At 40.0% G+C, this 20,882-nt stretch overlaps 1 protein-coding gene across 2 annotated transcripts in view; it reads left to right on the top strand.

Moving 5' to 3' along the window:
• LOC124858855 (inositol polyphosphate-5-phosphatase A-like) overlaps positions 1-20,882 on the top strand; it is a 188,744-nt gene that overhangs the window by 39,574 nt on the left and 128,288 nt on the right. For both annotated transcript variants that reach the window (XM_047351131.1, XM_047351130.1), the window contains exon 2: positions 11,460-11,501. In XM_047351131.1, the coding sequence (XP_047207087.1) occupies positions 11,460-11,501 (42 nt within the window). The remainder of the gene's footprint in view (positions 1-11,459; positions 11,502-20,882) is intronic.

Here is a 20,882-nt window from a genome sequence, read left to right on the forward strand (position 1 = left end):
AGCTATACTGTTGCCTTTCTACCATCTTGAACCAGTCTGCACAATCTGTGACTCATTGTGACATCAAAGTGTTTTTTTTTGTCCACACAACGGTCGCCCGCTGGATATTTTCACATTTTTGGACAATTCTCTGTTAACACAAGAAATATGGCTGTGTGAGAAAATTCTAGTAGATCAGCAGTTTTTGTAGCACCAACGAGGAAACCACTTTTAAAGAGACTTGCATCCCCTTCGTTTTCATTCTGATGCTCAGTTGAAACTTTAGAGTTACCTACACCACATCTAGATACCTAAATGCATTGAGTTGCTGCCATGTGATTGGCTCATACACTGTGTGTGTTAACAAGTGATTGGACAGGTGAACCTAATAAAGTGGCTGTCAAGGTGTGACCCAATGGCCCTGATTTATGAAACAGTTGATATGAGGTCCAACTTTGAGGCTTCTAGGAACGTCTGCAATCGACACAGATTGGCAAGGATACCCCTTTATGTTTAGTTTTACGAAGCCACATACAAAGCAAACTGTAATCTGTTATAGTAAATATGTTTTCCAATGTATGCCGCAGTTGTGCTTCATTTGGACAAGGCAACACAAACCAGTCTTTAAACCAGTCTTTGCTTCCCTCTTGCAATAATGCCAGGTTCTTCATCCTTTCTTCCAGGAACATTCGACAAATGCTGCAGCTTTGATTCAGATAGCTAACCAAGTCAAGTTTGCCCTGGTTAAAATAGCTGAAATTTATTTTAATCATCCATACGTGTGTCCAGCACATTAACCTGTGTGTGAAAAAGGTGCACTTGCTGCCTGATTTTCCTACACCTTGCTTCATGCCAGCAAAATTCTTCCGACTTCCAACTCTGTTGCCTCGGTTTTTAAGGCACACTGTGAGACTTCCTTAGGTCAAACTCACTTAACTACTAGTGACGGCATTTGCTTTGTCTTTTAAGATTGATGAGATGCCTGCAAAGATGTGGTGCAGCCATTTCTGTATGGAGAGGAAGTTTGGTCCTGCAGTCCCGGTGGTGTGCTGCTGTTTAATATGGGTTATTAAAGAAATGCTTCCTTGTGGGATTGAATTGTTTTTAATCTAAGCATACTGTTATAAACTGGTAATAAAAGCTGCATGTTCGAATTTCCATTCGTACTCTAGCATGTGTTTTTTCTTAGTTTGAAGGTTGGATATTAAATGTAGCTGTTTTTTCTGCGGTGGACTCGTGTGTCTGTGATTAATGTCAGGTGTAACCAAGCAACCAATGCTTTTTTAAAAGCTGCTCATCTCCGCTCTCTCTTCTTATCAATTATGGAGTTTCTAAGCTGCAGACCTAGTTCTTTTAAACCAGTATATCAATCCTGTTTTATACCTGGAAGGAAGATCTTATGGAGATGTCTTGATAATGAGCATGAAGCAGAAGAATTCTAATTTAAACATCAGATGCATTAAGGTAATTCCTGTAAAGGACTTAGTTCAGGTAAGAAGTCTTTATACACTACTAGTCAAAAGTTTTAGAAACACTTTCTCATTTTATAGTTTTCTTTATGTTTATGACTATTTACCTTGTCCATACTGTAGATTCTCACTAAAGGCATCAAAACTGTGAATCCAAGCTTCTGCTGGCAACAACTTAATGCTCACCTTCTACAGATGATCCACATGGCCCTGTCTTTCAGTGTTTAACCCTTTCTCTCTCCTAGATATAGCAGTTGACTGAGCTTTTACTGTAACTAATTATATGTTCTCTCTTTCAGACTCTATCCTTGAAAACTGGCTCAGAGTTTATCTGTTCTTTCTTTCTAGATGAAAGGACTAAAGGAACTACATTCACTAACATTTACTTTTCCTTCCCATAGAAAGGACTCCTGGATCAGTGCTTCTTTGTTCTCTTTGTGTCTCTGCTCTGTTCTCTCTAACCCCTAGTTGGTCGTGGCAGATGGCCGCTCACACTGAGCCTGGTTCTGGTTCTGCTGGAGGTTTCTTCCTGTTAAAAGGGAGTTTTTCCTCTCCGCTGTTGCTACATGCATGCTCAGTATGAGGGATTGCTGCAAAGTCAACGCCAGTGACTGTCCACTGTCTCTACATGCTCATCCAGGAGGAGTGAATGCTGCCAGTCACTGACTGGATGCAATCTGCTGGATTTCCTTAGATAGAAAAACTTTTTATCCAATTTGAATAAATAACTAAATCTGACTGCACTGTTCAATGGTTAGGATTAATTGGTATGTATGTGTTGTGAATTTGCGCTATATAAATAAACTGAATTGAATTGAAAACTGAATTGAAATTTAATTGAATGAACACAAATGGAATTATGTAGAAAACAGAAAATTGTAAAATAACTTTAAATATGTTTTATATTTTAGGTTCCTTAAAGTAGCAGTCATCAAAGCAAGGGGTGGCTATTTGAAGAATCTAAAATATAAAAATGTTTAGTTATTTCACACCTTTTGTTTACTACATAATTCCATTTACAGTTTTGTTGCCTTTGGTCAGAATCTGAAATGCAAATACTCATGAAAATAAAGAGACCCATTAAGTGAGAAAGTGTATCTAAAACATTTGACCGGTAGTGTACACTCATCATGGGTACGAGAGTTATTCATTTAATAAGGTAAAGTAAGTTTATTTATATAGGTCTTTTCAGTAACGAGACACTCAAAGCGCTGTACATACAATTACAATACAATCACAAAGAAAATAAACACAGAAAAACAAATCAAATGATACTACAATCCTTCTAAGAAATCTAAAATTCTATGAATCCTTCTGAGAAATCTAAAAATCTCTGGTCAATATTACAATGATACAGATAACATTAATAATCCTTTGGGTTTTACTGGTAAGAGCTGGTTCTAAACCAATCTTTATATCAATAAATCCTCTATGTAGGGGAAAGCATCTTGTGCTAAGAGAGAATGATCCTTGGGTTCGCTGGTATAATGCAGTTGTAGTCCCATAATAACAGTCATTTGCTTCCATTGAAATTTAACTGAGCAATCACTGAGTTCTAACTAAGGAAGCGGAGTCACTGGTGTCACTTTTGTTCAAATTTTTAAGAAACTAGTATTATTTTCCTTTCACTGGTAAATCTAAAAATCTATGAAAAGGAGAAGAAATTAAGAAATGAAATCCACATTTAGGTAAAAATAAGGAGCATGGGAAAGCAACACACATAAGCAAAGATTTTGCAGGGGCATGGTGGACTCGTGAGGGTGCCAATATTTAAGTATGATCATGTTTGCAAAGAGTTAGACTGTCAACACTGACGAAGGTGCCATTGTCCTTTAAAAAGAGATGGAAGTTTTATCAAATGGCCATACAGTTCAGTTCACAGATGAGGGGGGTTGCTGGGGCAGAGCGTTGTAGTTACAGAACATTCAGGAGAAATGTTTTGATAAGAAGCCTGTGAAGGCCGTATCGGGGCGCCTGAATTTGACAAACAATAAATGTTTTGGTTCAGGCCGGCTGTGATTTTCTGCCTGCCTTCAAAGTCTTACTGGCATTCTCAATTTCAAATCCAAATAGCCAAATTTCTGGTACTTTCAGTAGATCCTTAGCAAACAACTTTCTCCAAGATTAAATCATATCACCTTTGAGTCTGGGAAACGCAGCCAGCCTGCGATTCTGTTCAAGGATCGCGTCAAGCTTGCAATTCTGCTCTCTTAACATATTAGTCTGAGCGCTGAGAGCTCTAAAGATCCCTTCAAACATCCCAGGCAGCTTTAGAGTGCTTTGAACAGCTGCCGATGTTTTACAAATCTTTCGATAAGCCACGTAACCGCCAACTCCAATAAGCAGAAATCCTGTTATCAGAAATCCAATTATGTACAAATCTTCCACTTCCTCGACTGACATTGTTGTCAGGTACACAATCTTCCACTGCTGCCAGGAATCCATTGCGTATCCGGAGAAGAACGTCCTGTCTGGACAAGAGGGTTCCCCTTTACCCTTTCTTCCCGTCGAGAAAATATGATCGATTGCATTGAGAAACCAGCTGACCAAATCCATAATGAACAAATTAGGAGGATATGCGAACAGAGGCTCTAAGAAAAACATAGACAAAATGCTGAAGCAGGGCAAAAAATGGGGGAGGATCAAGGAGAGAGTGGAAAAGCGTCTGCCCCATCGAGAGCAGAAGAGAAAAATGGTTTTAATGACTTATTTGAATTGCTTTTTGTCCACGGTAGAATGTTTGTACAACCAACTAACTTACACAGGGATAAAATTAAACATACACCGTCACAAATATATGAATATATCACATCATGGTTAAAAATCTGTTAAGCTGCACTTAAACCGCAAGCCATTGTGGCCATCAGCAAGCTTCAAGCTTATTTCTGACTGGAAATTGTACCACTCTTTTTTTTGGCAGAATCTGTAGAGTAAATTTCACCAGTGCCACTGGCAGTAACACAGCCCCACAGTATAATGCTGCCACCACCATGCTAAGGCAGTTGGTACAGTGTTCTTAATTTTGAAAGTCTCACCTCCTCCTCCTTCCCCACCCCCTCTAATATTTAGTTAATATCCCTAAGTAAGAGGCACCTCAACCATTCATTGTTTGGAGCCATCAACAAGTTTCAGGCATAGGTCTGTCATGGCTGTTGTTCTTGGCAGAATTAAAGGAGTTCATTTTTTGTTTTTCTGCAAGTAAACCAGCTTTCTTTTCTATTAACATGCCCTGTTGCGGCCTTTCAGGCATATCATATAGAGAAGCATGTGCCAGGATTGATGTGCTCTACAACAAGGATAACAAGACCGAATCCTAATTGCATGATTGACTTTATTAAATCAAGACTGGATCCAGCATCAAAGTTGGCAGGCCACATTGATGTAGTAGTGTTTGAAAGATTTTCAGCCACTTGGATTATCTGTGTCGGTGTATGTGAGTGAGTTTGTTACCTTGGAGGTTCATAGTTATTAGAGAGGAGAGATCAGTAGAAGGCCTGCAACACAGCCCCCGAGAGCAGCGAAGGACTGGTGGACTCGGCTCTGGAAGGCCCCAGGCTAGAGAAGCACAGGGTGTAACGTAGGGCACCGAGACCCTCCGACCAGGCCACACTGCCAGGTCCCGCCATGCAGGCCAAGGCCAGTTTGGGTCTGTGTTGACATGTACAGTTAAGTTGTATGAAATAGTTTGAAGTGATGATCTGGGATTCTGCGTTTGCTCTGAAATGGCTCACAAAGAGATCTTTCTGTAGTTACTTTTGCTTTCCCTTTGTTCTGTCTATTGTATTTATGCTGACAAAGAGAATCATGATCACCGACCAAATTTTTATATGCCTTGCCTTTGTCTAAAAAAGGCATTGTTGAACCTTAGGCATCATTTGTTATTTAATTTGATTTTGGAAAATCTACAATAAATTCTAACTTTTGCACCCAGGTCTTGTTTTTCAACATGTTGTAGGGACGCACAATATATCTGCAAAAACACCGGTATCAGCCGATGTTGGTAATTTTTTAACATACCAGTATTAGTCCCATGAGTAAGATTTTTTTTCACCATGTCTATAGGCTAGGGAAATATATATAATAGGGGTAAATATTGGTTATTGGCCTCAACAGCAATATTAATAATAGGAAATTGAGGTTATACCACCATATTTGCCATGTGGAGCTGGTCACCATGGGGGGTTTTAATGAGTGGAGCCTTGACGTAACACCCCTCCAAACCACCACTTTGTACAGTCTGCTACGCTGCAGACTGCTGTCAGGCAAGGAATTTCTCACTGAAGAGTTCCAGTGGAAAGAACAGTGTTTTCATTTCAGGTCACAACCTCTGAGTCTGTGTGGAGGACTGAGGGTTATGACCTGACACTTTCACCAAACTACAGAAAAGCAGAAGGGAGTTTCTCCCTCTGCTCACATCATCGCTGTTCTTTGTGATGGTCTTACTAGCATGTGGTGAAACGTATGTTGTGAGTTAAGGTTAGGACAGCTGTGTACTTTCAGATGGAGTCTTACTTTGCTATGTTTGTTGGCTTGGATCTTGGCTTGCACACATTTGACTAGATTTAGCCATGTGTTTGTAGTATTGAAACTGAAAGTAAAAATTCTTCCTATGCAAGTGCAGTTCAGAATATGAAATATATATTTTTAGTGAGTTATTCTCAGTGCGAAGGTGTGTGTCTAACTGTGTAACTATAGTAACGGCAAAATATTGAAGAAAAAAATATATATATATTAAAACAATGTAGAGTGATACAACACAGATAACTTTACACATAACATGTACCATATGCAATAAGTGAAAGTGTAGGGGGTTTAGATAGAGATGAATATTGCACATCCTTATTGCACATAGTTGTGAAATAGAAGAAAAGTGATGTAGAACAACCTTTCAAGTCAAGTCAAAGCAAAAACACTAAAAGTAGTTGGCGTAAGGTTTGCCCAAAATGTAATATAATCAGTAAAAGATAAACTACAATATGGGGGTATGGCTTTATAAACGTTGTACGTATAGAGACTTGGATGTTTGCCCATTGTTATTTTTATAACAGCTCAAGCTTAGTTATTGATGGAGAGTGTCTGTGAACATTAATTCTCCTGCATTGCCACAGATTTCTAGTTGGATTTATGTCTTTACTTTGACTGGGCCATTCTAACACAGGAGCATTCTTTGATCTGCACCATTGTATTGTAGCTCTGGTTGTGTGTTTAGTGTTGTCCACCTGGAAGGTGAACCTCTGCTCCACTCTGATCTCATTAGCAGTCTCTAACAGGTTTTCTTCCAGGATTGCCTTGTATTTAGCTCCATCCACCTTTCTGTAAATTCCCACCATTTCCCTGTCCCAGTTGAAGGAAATCATTCCAACAACATGCTGTCGCCTCTTTCCACCTTACAATTGTGCTTCACATACTCCAATAAAAATAATATTTTGTGATTGTAACATAACAAAACGTGAAAAAGTTGAATGGGTATTAATATTTTTTCAAGGTTCTGCAATAAAATGTGAGTGTCCAGGACTTTGCTTATTTTTTTGTCCCAATTTGGACATAAGGACAGTTCTGTTAGCTCTCCGGGTAACAACAGTACACATATTTAAATCCCACCTTACTCTGAAGGCCTAAATTTAAACCTGATTTGTTTTGCAGCGCAGTCTCTTTGTTCCTCCTCGAAAAGTAGGCCATTGGCTCAGAAAACAGTACATGGGCAGAGAAGAGACAGGAGGTGGAGACAAGTGAGTAAGTGAAAGTTCCACTGAAGGACGAGGAGGAGCCAGGGAGGTGTGGGTCTATTTATACCTCTCTGTCTGTGTAGCCCCACTTTCTAATTAATTCTGAATTATCTTGTGATAAGTTGAGGGTGGGCGGCTTTGAGCCGACGCTACGGAGATAGACGTCTCTTCTCTTATTAGCCCAGTTTCGCTCCATGGCTCGGGCCTCTGAGGGCCCCACCGGTACTCCTCTGAGCCACCCTGGCAAGGCCGACATCTGTTCCCTAGAACCGTCTTTGCTCCACATCAAAGCTGGAACATCAGCCTTATCTCAAATGATGGAGAAAAGCTCTCCATGGTTTCATGCAGCTAGCAAGCAGTGATGACATACTTTCAGACTTGTTTGAAAAACTGTCACCAGGATGCATTTATGGTGTTATATTGTAATCTTATAATAACCCAATATATGACGTGTAACACAGAAACAAAGAAGAGAGGTGGAAGCAGGCTGTCTTGTTACTGTACGGAAGTGCTGTTGGTTTTACCAGGAATTAGAAGGTCAGGATCTAAACATAAGGGCATAAGTCAGTTTGTTTGTTTCTCCATTACCATGGCAGTCAGGTGGCATCTCCATGGTTTGAGCCTGTTTGTTCCTTTGTATGCTTGCATCTGTCTCACTGTCTTTGTCTTCCTCCATCCCTGTGACTGATGACGGGCTCCACTGCTCATTTCCTTATATAGAGCCACGCTCTGCCTGATCCGGCTGAGATTGGGACAGCGCACATGCTTGCTAAGTCCTGAGATATTCAGGTACCCCTTGATAACATTAGTATTAACATTTATCAAACAGTTCTCTTTAGCTCATTTAATCCTCTGTCTTTAATTAGCTTGGCTAGGCATGGGCTATTTTGAGATGATCATTTTAAGTTAAAATATCTTGGTTTTACCATATTGACATAATCTTTTTTAACAAAAACATATTACATGGCCCATATTACTTTTATTTCAAACAGAAAATCATCACTTATTCCGTGCTGCTGCTGTTAAATAATTTTATATGTGGATTCTTATGCTTGTGCTGTGCCATGAAAAAGTATTTGTCCCCTTAAAGGTTTCTTCAGTTTTTTTCTTTTTTTGTCACACTTAAATGTTTTACATGAAACAAGTTTTACTATACTATACTATACTATACTATACTATACTATACTATACTATACTATACTATACACATAAAAAAGCAGTTTTAAAAAGCAGGAAGAAAATCTAATTCAAACCGTCGCCTTGTGTGAAAAAGTAATTTCCCTCCCTTGTTAAAGCTTGAGAGAAATAGCACCCAGACATGATTACTGCCAGAATTAAGAACTTAAATAGTACCTGTCTGACAACATGAAGTAGACTAAAAATCTTTTAAGGAAACAGCCTTATTCCACAAAATCCCCTTTATTCTCATGTTTAGACCCACATGACGCATTTTTCAATATGCCAGCATACGTACAAGAAACAGCGTTACAGTAGATTAATAACTTCATACGTATCTATTGAACATCCCAATGAAACATCTTGTTTTTTGTGTTTTTACGTATACAATGAAATAACAGGATTTTGATTGGATTGGAAGTAAAGCCTGTTTGCTTATTTTTGTCTGGGTCTTCTATGCGTTTACAGTAACTGAATGGAAAAGTGAGTAGTACTGGTAACCGCAAACCAGAACTTACCGGGTCTACAAAGTATTTGTTTAGCTTTGTGCTTTGTTGCCATCCTGGGGTACAGAGCCTACTTTTCTAATGTATTTGCTCTTTGTAACAAATGCCAACAAAGCCTGTGAATCCCCTTCGTGTTATTATAGACTGGTCTCGTTAGGACAAACTTTCTCTCTCTCTCACCCCGCACACGCTCACACACATGGTCGTTCATCAGACATGGTTATCGACATTGGGAGATCTCTCCTTAAATGGTAGACTGCCCTGTCTCTGTTTCCACCACACAGACTAAATGAAGTCCAGGTCTGGGAATAGCCTTTAAAAGAGGGGGAAGTGGGGGAGGGTGTCAGAGGGAGGGAAACAAAAAAAAGAGGAAATCATGGTGAGAAGCCCTGGAGATGTTTTGACCTTTAAATATAATGTAATTGAAGAGAATAAAATTGCTGCTATATATGTGGTGGATTTAAAGTCCTTTATGCTGTTTAATTCAACCAAGAAAACAAACAAGTCTGTTTAGAAGGGATGTATAATCACATGCATGCATAGGTGAGCACCCCTTAAAATAATACCTTGCCTAAGGCACCTTTGTTGATTTTATTTCAGTCTGCTTGAGTTCACCTGGGCCACTGGCACCCATCCGTTCTAGTTAAACAGATTAACTTCAAATAAGTTTAAGCTGTTCTGGTTGGATTTTCCTGGCATTTCCTCATTTACATTCTTTAGTTAAAGATAAATACAGGTCCTTCTCAAAAAATTAGCATATTGTGATAAAGTTCATTATTTTCCATAATGTCATGATGAAAATTTAACATTCATATATTTTAGATTCATTGCACACTAACTGAAATATTTCAGGTCTTTTATTGTCTTAATACGGATGATTTTGGCATACAGCTCATGAAAACCCAAAATTCCTATCTCACAAAATTAGCATATCATTAAAAGGGTCTCTAAATGAGCTATGAACCTAATCATCTGAATCAACGAGTTAACTCTAAACACCTGCAAAAGATTCCTGAGGCCTTTAAAACTCCCAGCCTGGTTCATCACTCAAAACCCCAATCACGGGTAAGACTGCCGACCTGACTGTTGTCCAGAAGGCCACTATTGACACCCTCAAGCAAGAGGGTAAGACACAGAAAGAAATTTCTGAACGAATAGGCTGTTCCCAGAGTGCTGTATCAAGGCACCTCAGTGGGAAGTCTGTGGGAAGGAAAAAGTGTGGCAGAAAACGCTGCACAACGAGAAGAGGTGACCGGACCCTGAGGAAGATTGTGGAGAAGGGCTGATTCCAGACCTTGGGGGACCTGCGGAAGCAGTGGACTGAGTCTGGAGTAGAAACATCCAGAGCCACCGTGCACAGGCGTGTGCAGGAAATGGGCTACAGGTGCCGCATTCCCCAGGTCAAGCCACTTTTGAACCAGAAACAGCGGCAGAAGCGCCTGACCTGGGCTACAGAGAAGCAGCACTGGACTGTTGCTCAGTGGTCCAAAGTACTTTTTTCGGATGAAAGCAAATTCTGCATGTCATTCAGAAATCAAGGTGCCAGAGTCTGGAGGAAGACTGGGGAGAAGGAAATGCCAAAATGCCAGAAGTCCAGTGTCAAGAACCCACAGTCAGTGATGGTCTGGGGTGCCGTGTCAGCTGCTGGTGTTGGTCCACTGTGTTTTATCAAGGGCAGGGTCAATGCAGCTAGCTATCAGGAGATTTTGGAGCACTTCATGCTTCCATCTGCTGAAAAGCTTTATGGAGATGAAGATTTCATTTTTCAGCACGACCTGGCACCTGCTCACAGTGCCAAAACCACTGGTAAATGGTTTACTGACCATGGTATCACTGTGCTCAATTGGCCTGCCAACTCTCCTGACCTGAACCCCATAGAGAATCTGTGGGATATTGTGAAGAGAATGTTGAGAGACTCAAGACCCAACACTCTGGATGAGCTAAAGGCCGCTATCGAAGCATCCTGGGCCTCCATAAGACCTCAGCAGTGCCACAGGCTGATTGCCTCCATGCCACGCCGCATTGAAGCAGTCATTTCTGCCAAAAGATTCCCGACCAAGTATTGAGTGCATAACTGTACATGATTATTTGAAGGTTGACGTTTTTTGTATTAAAAACACTTTTCTTTTATTGGTCGGATGAAATATGCTAATTTTGTGAGATAGGAATTTTGGGTTTTCATGAGCTGTATGCCAAAATCATCCGTATTAAGACAATAAAAGACCTGAAATATTTCAGTTAGTGTGCAATAAATCTAAAATATATGAATGTTAAATTTTCATCATTACATTATGGAAAATAATGAACTTTATCACAATATGCTAATGTTTTGAGAAGGACCTGTATTGACTTGAAATAAAAATAAAAAAAATGTTTTGGAGCGGGCCAGCAGGAGTCCCAACCTCAGTTTGATAGAGAATCTGTGGAGGGAGCTAAAGATTAGGGTGATGGCAAGGAGGCCTTCCAACCTCAAAGATCTGGAGCTCATCATAAAAATACAAAGGGTTTGGTTTTATCATTGATTATTGAGAGTTTAAGTTTGAGTTTAAAACTGTCTCTTGTTTTAAGAATTTCACTAACTGTGTTTTTTCTCTGTCTTTCAGCCTGGAACTCTGCAGGAACCCTGGCTGAAAGAACTTTACAAGGTAAGATTTACACTCCACAAGCTCAAATATTCAGGAATGATTACATGCAAAACAGTGCTAGAATGTAGAGATAAAACTGCTGTTGGATGCAGTGTTACCCAGCATGCAAGTCTCTCTGCTTATGATGAGAAAGAGTCTCTGTGGCTCTGTTCATCAGGAGTTAGAGTTATCACTTAGTTTAACATCCTTTCTCAGCATTGTCCGTCCATTAAAAACCACCTTGGTTATGCTTGAATCTGGGTCGGGTTTCAGTTTTTTTGCCACATCAGTTTGAGACTTTTATGCTGTATATTGGACACGTTTTTGTTGTTCTCTCCTCCTGATATTTGTTCTTTAAAAACAAATTTTAAAACTTTGTGGCTCATTTCACAGGAATACACATCACAAATGCATATGAATAGATTAGAATGTCATTGAAAAGATTAATTGAATTGAAAAATTAAAATTTGTACAGCCTTAATTTAAACCTGCTGAAAAGTCCTTGAAACTGAGTAAACTTAAAATTAATTCTTCATTTCAGTATATTGAACTCCCACATGGTAAAACGTCCTGACTTTTTTTCCTTTACTTTTCCCAACTTTACTGTGTGCTGAAAACGCAACAGTTAGAACTTTCCGCAGAGAGAGATTTGCTCTTTAAGGAAATCCTTTATTTCAAGCAAATAAAAAGGACAATCGGCTCGAACCCGTTCATGTTTTGCCATTGACAGAAAACGTCTTGCTGTATGTTTATTTAAAATAGTTTTGGATCTGTGTCAAACAGCTTGAGTGGAGTGATGAACTCACTTGAGTGTAACTTTGTTACGCAGCACCCTGACAGGTTTTCTGTGGTAGTATGAGATATTCTCGGCCTGAGCCTTCGGTTGAGACGTGTTTATGACCACAAACACTGAAAATCATCAGTGTGATTTTTTTCTTTCTTCTGGTTTCCAAGAAATGGATGAGAGCTTAACCATAACTTACAAATACTTGTCAAATAATTGGCTTTTTAGGAAGGCTGATGTTGATATAGCGGTGATCCGGTCGTTTTCACGCTTTAATAACCTTTTTTTTGTTTTAACAACAAACAAGTAGTTGAGCTCAGTCATGTTTCATCTGATGAGGAACCCCCTGACTAACCACAACTCTTTCCGCTGGCTTAAAGGATGTGAGGCAGCTAAACCTCATAACTCCTGTCAGAAAGTGATAGAAAAAAAAGATTGAGTGGGCTTGTTGGCTAATTATTTTTTTGCTGTACTATTTGCCTTTATTCTTGTTACTTTTTTAAAGTAGGCAGACAGGAAGTGAAGGGGGGGGGACATATGCAGCATCGGTCTTCTGGGTCAGAACTTGAACCCAGGACGGCTGCGTCGAGGACTGAGGCCTCTACCTCTCTACCGCTACACCACGCTCTGCACTAATAAACAGACAGTTTAGAACTTATATTAACGCACAAATGAAGTTGATGTAATTTCACCTAAGAAATGTATTTACTTTCTAAACTTTTGGTTGTAAGACTAATGTGAGATGTCAATGTGGGGTCGCGGTCCATCACAGAGAGCCACACATCAGACAACCAGCACACGCTAAGGGCAGCTCATGGTGACCGCTAACATGCATGTTTTTGCCTGGTTGAAGGAAGTGTTATACGTAGAGTAAAGCCATGCTTGCTATGTGTAGAATAGAACCAAAGATCTTTTTGCTGTGAGGCAATAGTGCAAAGCACCCATCCTCTTTTTTAAACATAAAAAAAACATTGGCTAATGATTAAAATTTGCTAATTTTCTCTTTCTGGTGATTAAATGATCTGATGAATCTGATTTTTCTTTTTCCTGTTAAGTAATTGGCTTAAAACCAAAAATGATTCCTTTATTGATCTTTAAAAGCATCAACAAACATCTTCTCTACCTCGCATCATTTATTTTGAGTTTAGTGTGACCTCTTCCTTTCTGAGTGGCCTTTCAGTCCATGTCGGTGCAGGTCTTGTTTCCCCGAGGATGATGACACTCTCTTACCAGCTTCAGACAGTATCAGCACCAGGGGCCTCATGTACAAGGCGTGCTTACGCACAAAAACCTCGCGGTACAGTGTTTTACGCACAACTCGGTTTGTACAAGAATGAACGTTTTCTAAAAAAGTGCAGAAATCCGATCAAAGTTTTGACCTTCCGTGAAAATATTCGGAAGCCTATATAAATTGTGGCTCTCATTTGCACCGAGGAGACGATTGCTGAATGTAATCAGAGCTATGGACTGTACTGATATTGCTATAAGGGCCCCATCTGTAAGTGGATATGCTTTAGAGAATAGAAATTTAATTCAATATATGTGCAGCCTACTTATGATGCGCGAATGTGTCTCACTAATGCAACGGCACGTTGGCCTCCTCTACTCAGGATTGCTTTATACTATAAATATAATTATAATTTTTCTAATTATAATGGTTGTCTTGAGAACAAACTTCAAGGTGGTGTCCTGAATGATTATAAAGATTTAAAGTTCATCACATAGTGTGTGTGGTGACAGTCTTCCTAATAGAAATATGGGAGGCTTATTCATGTCATTATAATGATCAGCATTGAGCTATAATTAAGTTCAACGCAGCAGCTAGATGGCGCTGTTTAGATTTGCGCACAGTATAGAACTAAATGGGTTTGAGCCGACAAACATTTTATTTTCAGTCAGGTTTGAGTCGCTGATGTCATTCAAAAGTTGTTGGTTTGCTGTAATTCACTACAAACATTCATCACAGTGTGTAGACAGATAGCATTTTTCCACCAAAAGGAATTGTTCAGTTCTTTGATTGTCACAGCACCGTTGCCATGATTATTTGTTAGATGCCTTCCTGTTATTTATACTACTTTGCATAAGTATTTATGGGTAGAGACAGGGTGGTCCAATCGCCACATGCAGCTGCACAGAATTCACCACAAATTGGGATGCACGAAGGCTACGTATTCGGTGACTTGTCTACGCATGGTTTTATATATCTGACACTTTTTGTGCGCCGCAAGTTTCAGAATTTCTCCCTACCACCAACTTTTGATAGCTGCGGACCCTTAAGTACACAAGGCCCCAGATCTTTTGCTTTTGTTCTACGGTGGATTAGAACATTTCACAGCAAAACACGTTCATCTCTGGGACATAGAACCTGTCTCCTTTCTTAACGGCTGGATATAGCTGGACATTTCTGGGATGTTGACGTTTGGAGAAAACTATTTGAATAGATGTATGTGGTGCCTTCAAGTGAATGGAAAGCGTAGCCAAGGATGAACCCGATTTGTGAAGGTCCGGAGTTCTCTTCTGGCATCACGCAAACAGAAATGATTGTGAAATCCTACCTGACCCTTAAATAGGAAACGTTTTGTCTGTTTTAATCTCAGAATTTGAACAAAAAGAGGTTGTCTTTTATTAATACGGTGATATACACTGCTCAAAAAAATAAAGGGAACACTTAAACAACACAATATAACTCCAAGTGAATCAAACTTCTGTGAAATCAAACTGTCCACTTAGGAAGCAACACTGATTAACAATCAATTTCACAGCTGTTGTTCGAATGGAATAGACAACAGGTAGAAATCTTTGGCGATTAGCAAGACACACTCAATAAAGGAGTTGTTCTGCAGGTGGGGACCACAGACCACTTCTCAGTACCTATGATTTCTGGCTGATGTTTTGGTCACTTTTTAATGTTGGTGGTGCTTTCACACTCGTGGTAGCATGAGACGGACTCTACAACCCACACAAGTGGCTCAGGTAGTGCACCTCATCCAGGATGGCACATCAATGGAGCTGTGGCAAGAAGGTTTGCTGTGTCTGTCAGCGTAGTGTCCAGAGCCTGGAGGCGCTACCAGGAGACAGGCCAGTACACCAGTAGACGTGGAGGAGGCCGTAGGAGGGCAACAACCCAGCAGCAGGACCGCTACCTCCACCTTTGTGCAAGGAGGAACAGGAGTAGCACTGCCAGAGCCCTGCAAAATGACCTCCAGCAGGACACAAATGTGCATGTGTCTGCACAAACGGTTAGAAACCAACTCCATGAGGATGGTATGAGGGCCCGACGTCCACAAATGGGGGTTGTGCTCACAGCTCAACACCAGAGAACACCAGGACTGGAAAATTCCCCACTGGCGCCCTGTACTCTTCACAGATGAAAACAGGTTCACACTGAGCACATGTGACAGACGTGACAGAGTCTGGAGACACCGTGGAGAGCGATCTGCTGCCTCCAACATCCTTCAGCATGACCGGTTTGGCAGTGGGTCAGTAATGTTGTGGGGTGGCATTTCTTTGAAGTGCCACACGGCCCTCCATGTGCTCACCAGAGGTAGCCTGACTGCCATTAGGTACCGAGATGAGATCCTCAGACCCCTTGTGAGACCATATGCTGGTGCGGTCGGCCCTGGGTTCCTCCTAATACAGGACAATGCTAGACCTCATGTGGCTGGAGGGGGTCAGCAGTTCCTGCAAGATGAAGACACTGAAGCTATGGACCGTTCCCCAGACCTGAATCCGATTGAGCACATCTGGGACATCATGTCTCGCTCCATCCACCACAGACTGTCCAGGAGTTGGTGGATGCTTTAGTCCAGGTCTGGGAGGAGATCCCTCAGGAGACCATCCATCGTCTCATCAGGAGCATGCCCAGGCGTTGCAGGGAGGTCATACAGGCACGTAGAGGCCACACACAATACTGAGCCTCATTTTGACTTGTTTTAAGGACATTACATCAAAGTTGGATCAGCCTCTAGTGTGTTTTTCCACTTTAATTTTGTGTGTGACTCCAAATCCAGGCCTCCATTGGTTAATAAATTTGATTTCCATTGATGATTTTTGTGTGATTTTGTTGTCAGCACATTCAACTTTGTACAGAACAAATTATTTAATGAGAATATTTCATTCATTCAGATCTAGGATGTGTTATTGAGTGTTCCCTTTATTTTTTTGAGCAGTGTATTATTGGCAAGCAGAGTTTAGATGCATGACCTGTAAAATATTCTATTTTACCACATTTTAGATCCATTCAGCCTTTACGATATTGTGCTCATTAAAGTTGCACAATTCAAAATGTTGTGCAGAAGAGTCCAACAGAAATGAAGATGTGGATCCTGGGTTGATTTATGGGAACTCATCAGTAATTGTGCAATTCATACATCCTTGATCAACACCCGTGTTGCTAAAAAAAGGCATAAAATAATGTGTGTAATAGTAGCTTGTAAATGTCTGCAACCTGATGATAACATAAAAACCGGAGTGCACGAGTTAACATTAACATTTGTGCAACGTGTTGTAGATCCCCATTACAACCCTTATACCAACCAGTCTGTTGATGAGAAAGGGCTTTGAGGTTTTTTTTATAATACAGAGGTTGAGTCAGTGAGATTTTCTCAGCAGGAAGTGGTTTGACCTAGAGCAATTTTCCATTCATCGCTTTATTGAAGAAGAAATGCTTAGGGGAAGGGCTGCATTGGGGCCAGAAATTTATTTTCTGTTTACGATTTAACAAGTTCATGATGAATCAACCTGCTCAGTGCTGATGAACTGGTTCAACGTCATAAAGATTAAAGTTTTTTTTTTTAGATCCACAAGGTATTTATCAGATTGTCTTTGTAAAGGTTAGTTGAATAATAACTCTGCAGTAATTGTCTTTTAAGATAATCGCATTTGCCTGCAGGGTAAAGCAGTAAACATGTTCCAAATAGATTTATTTTCCGCCTTTTGCAACCCCTTAAAGAAACCCAGGTGTCACTTTCAAGTTGACGAATGTTATCTGACCTTAAGCAAACAAATGTCACTTCAGACTCATCACAAAACTGTTGCAGCCAGAAGTTCCCGTCCACCCAATAAACGTTTAATGATTCATGTAAAATGTTCCTTTCTGAGGGCAGAATACTAAAACCCCCTCAGGCACCCGATGAGTGGATGTAGACTTTAAGCTGAAATAATAATTACAGATTGGCGGCGAGGTAGTGACCCATCCTGTCAATGATTGCTGGGGTTGCCTTGTTTCATTAGATGTTTTTCATAATGCAGTATTTCTGAGGAACTGTACTATTTTCTGTGTGGATGTTGCTCCATTTTTTCATCTTTGCTGCAGAGAAATTAATAAATTGTGTCTGCAAATGGAACCAAACCCGTCACCTGTTTGGTTTTCTATCTAAATTGCTCTGTGTCAGATGGGAGTGGCCAGTGATTCAAAGCAACTTTCCAAAGAAAGTCAATAATAGGCCTCAGAGCCTACAAGAGAATGGGAAGTTTTTGTTTCTAAGAGGAGCAGATCCATTGGTTGGGGGGAGAAAATATTCCAGTCTAGATACACAAGTGTTGACCGTTTTGAGATGAAATTGAAAGTTATAGTCGTACTTCAGTCTTATGTAAAACAAAATAAATCCAATCAGCTTTAGAAATCATAAAATAGTGTTTTATACAATTGAACACTTGAGAAAACTTTGGATGACTAGTTTCTTTCAATGAGTGTAATACATGGCTGCATGCTAGACTAATAGATTAATGGATTTCCTTGTATTAACTGAAAAGGCATAAAGCAAATTGAGTATAATGCAAAGCTAATAACCAACAAGTGAACGCTGATATTCATGATTAGATTTCCTGCTAACTGCCAGACCGCCAAGAGCCTTTCCAGATCAATAACAGTGATGTTGTGGAGTCATATGACATCTGAAATAGAAAAGACTGTTTGTTGACTGTTTTTTTCAAATGAACTTTTATACCGTATCATGGGTTTTATGTGATAGATCACCACAAAGTAGCTCATAATTGTAAAGTGGAAGGAAAAGCATGCATGGTTTTTAAATGTGTTTACGAATAGCGGGATGGAAAACAAATACACATGACTCTTTTACAGTTTTCTGAGTCAAATAATGTCCTTTGTTCTTTGCAAAATAGCCCAAACTCTTGTTTTTTTATTTACCTTTTATTTATACAGGTTGTCTTAGTGAGATCCAAGAGAGACATATAAAAAAAACAACAAGAAAAATAGTTAAAAATGCAGTAACAATACAAATAAACAAAACATTCAACTCAAATTAAAATATGACCTAAAAACAAGCAGGTTTCATAGGATGATTTCTCTATTTTTCTTAAAAAAAATTAAAATTGTTCCAAAGGAATCAACGTGAATAGTTTCAGATCTTTCTGCAGAAGATTCCAAGTTGATGGAGCAGAGGAATGAAATGCTTTTTTCCCATGTTCTGATCATGCTAACGGACCACTGAAGGTGATAACGTCCTGAGAGCGAAGTCTGTGACTGGACTGTTTTAGTGATATGTAGGTGAAGTAGGAACAGTCCAAGGATGGCTTTATGGATGAAAATGTACCGATGCATGAGTCTACGGATTGATAACCATGGCCAGTTCACTCTAGAATATAAAGTACAGGAAGGAGTGAGAGATTAGCCCTGTTATGCAGCGTTATGCTTCATGATAGACAGCATCCAACATATGCAGAGAGGAGGCAGGTATAAACACCTCCACAGTAACCTAACCAAGGCAGGAAGGTCATAAGACAAGAAGCACTGAAAAAAAACCACAATCTGAATAAAACACCCATTTGATCTTCAACCTCTTTACATGTTCAATATGTGACTTGAAAGCTTGTTGTCTCCTATGCCAGGGTACTCGGTGTACCTGTCGTTGTTTATATGGACGGGAGAGTTTGTGGGACTTTCTTTTTGATTGCAAACAGCATGACCTTTGACCTATCGTTATTTAGGACCAGAGTCAGAAGATGCAAGTCAGAAGAATACAGTCAAATGCAGACTGCAGGCACCTAAGCACAGCAGTAACGGTTTTGGCAGGACACAGAAGTTTTGGTTGCACAAGGTTTTATTTTTGGGGAAGAAGGCGACTGTGACTCAGTAGGAAGAGTAGTTGTCTTGCAATCGGAAGGTTGTGGGTTCGATTCCAGCTTCCTCCTGCTGTTTGTCGATGTGCCCCTGGGCAAGGCACTTAACTTCAAGTTGCTCACCGATCTGCGTATCGGTGTATGAATGTGTGAGCGTTAGTGAGTGCGATTGGGTGTAAAGTGCTTTGAGCGGTCTGTATGACTGAAAAGGCGCTATATAAATTCAGTCCATTTACCATTTATCATTAAGTGGGGGTAAACTGGAGGGGGTTAAATACAAATAAATACACAGCAAACATTTCAAATTTTTATTGGTATAAAAGGTTGAAAACAATGTATCCTTTTACTACTTCACGGTACTACTTTGTGTTGGTCTGTCACATAAAATCCTAATAAAATACAGTGACGTTTGTGGTTGCGATGTGACGAGATGTGAAGGTTCAAGGGTTGTGAAAACATTTGTAAGGCGCTGCGTGACATCAGAGCTGCTGCTGGGAACTCAGCCACCATTGTTGGTCATCTAGCTGGGCAGCTACCTGTCATCACATCTGTATGTTAACACAAACGCTACCCCCATGGATATAAATACACTGAAGCTTTATTAAATGAAGTGTGAATACATTTCTTGTCAATTTTGTGTATCGTTCTATAGCACTTTCTCAGCTCAGAGGGAAAAAAAGCAGTTCTCAAAGCTGGAAGGCTTGGATTCTGTTTTTATTGTCTCTAAAATAAAATCCTGATAGCAGACTTCTGAGGTGGACTGTAATGCATCTGAGAAATGTCACAAGGGAGTAACTGCACAGAATACCCCCTCACTACTCCATTTTCCCTTGGACTTCCCTGCAGTTTCCATTGAACATATTTAAGGGTATTATAGTTGGACACAGCCTGGGTACAATAAAGAGAGCTGCTAGCAGCTCCTTGGAGAGCACATGAACAGTGAAAAAGACTTTGAACTGCTCACACCCAACTGTGCAACACCTCGGATCAATGTGCAGTCTCTGATTTCTCTTGCACTTGACACCGCCTCTTGCCTTTAAAAAGAAATAATGTATTTGTTCGTAGTGTTTAAACATTTATAAAGACATTTTAGATCCCAAATATTTGGTAATGTTTTGTAGACTTGCTGTTCTTTGCATTGATATTCAGAATCCTTGAACCTTTTCACAACCTGTGACGTTTAGACCGAAAACTGAATTTAGCTGAATATATATTCATTGTGATAAACCAACAGTCTGAAAAGTGTGGCCGGCATTTGTGTTCAGCCTCCCTGAGTCAATACTCTGTTGAAACCATTTCTCTACAGTTACAACTACAAGTGTGTCAGTGTATCTTTCTACCAGCTTTGCACATTAGTAAACTGACATTTCTGCCCATTATTCTTTGCAAATTAACTGAAGATCAGTCAGATTTGATGGACAGTGTCTGTGAGCATCAGTTTTAAGTCCTGCCACAATTTTTCAATTGGATTTAGGCCTGGACTTTGACTGGGCCATTCTAAGAAACAAATGTGCTTTAAACTAAACCAGTCTGTCGCA

Source organism: Girardinichthys multiradiatus, chromosome 22 (assembly GCF_021462225.1).
Source record: "Girardinichthys multiradiatus isolate DD_20200921_A chromosome 22, DD_fGirMul_XY1, whole genome shotgun sequence".
Lineage (NCBI taxonomy): Eukaryota > Metazoa > Chordata > Actinopteri > Cyprinodontiformes > Goodeidae > Girardinichthys > Girardinichthys multiradiatus.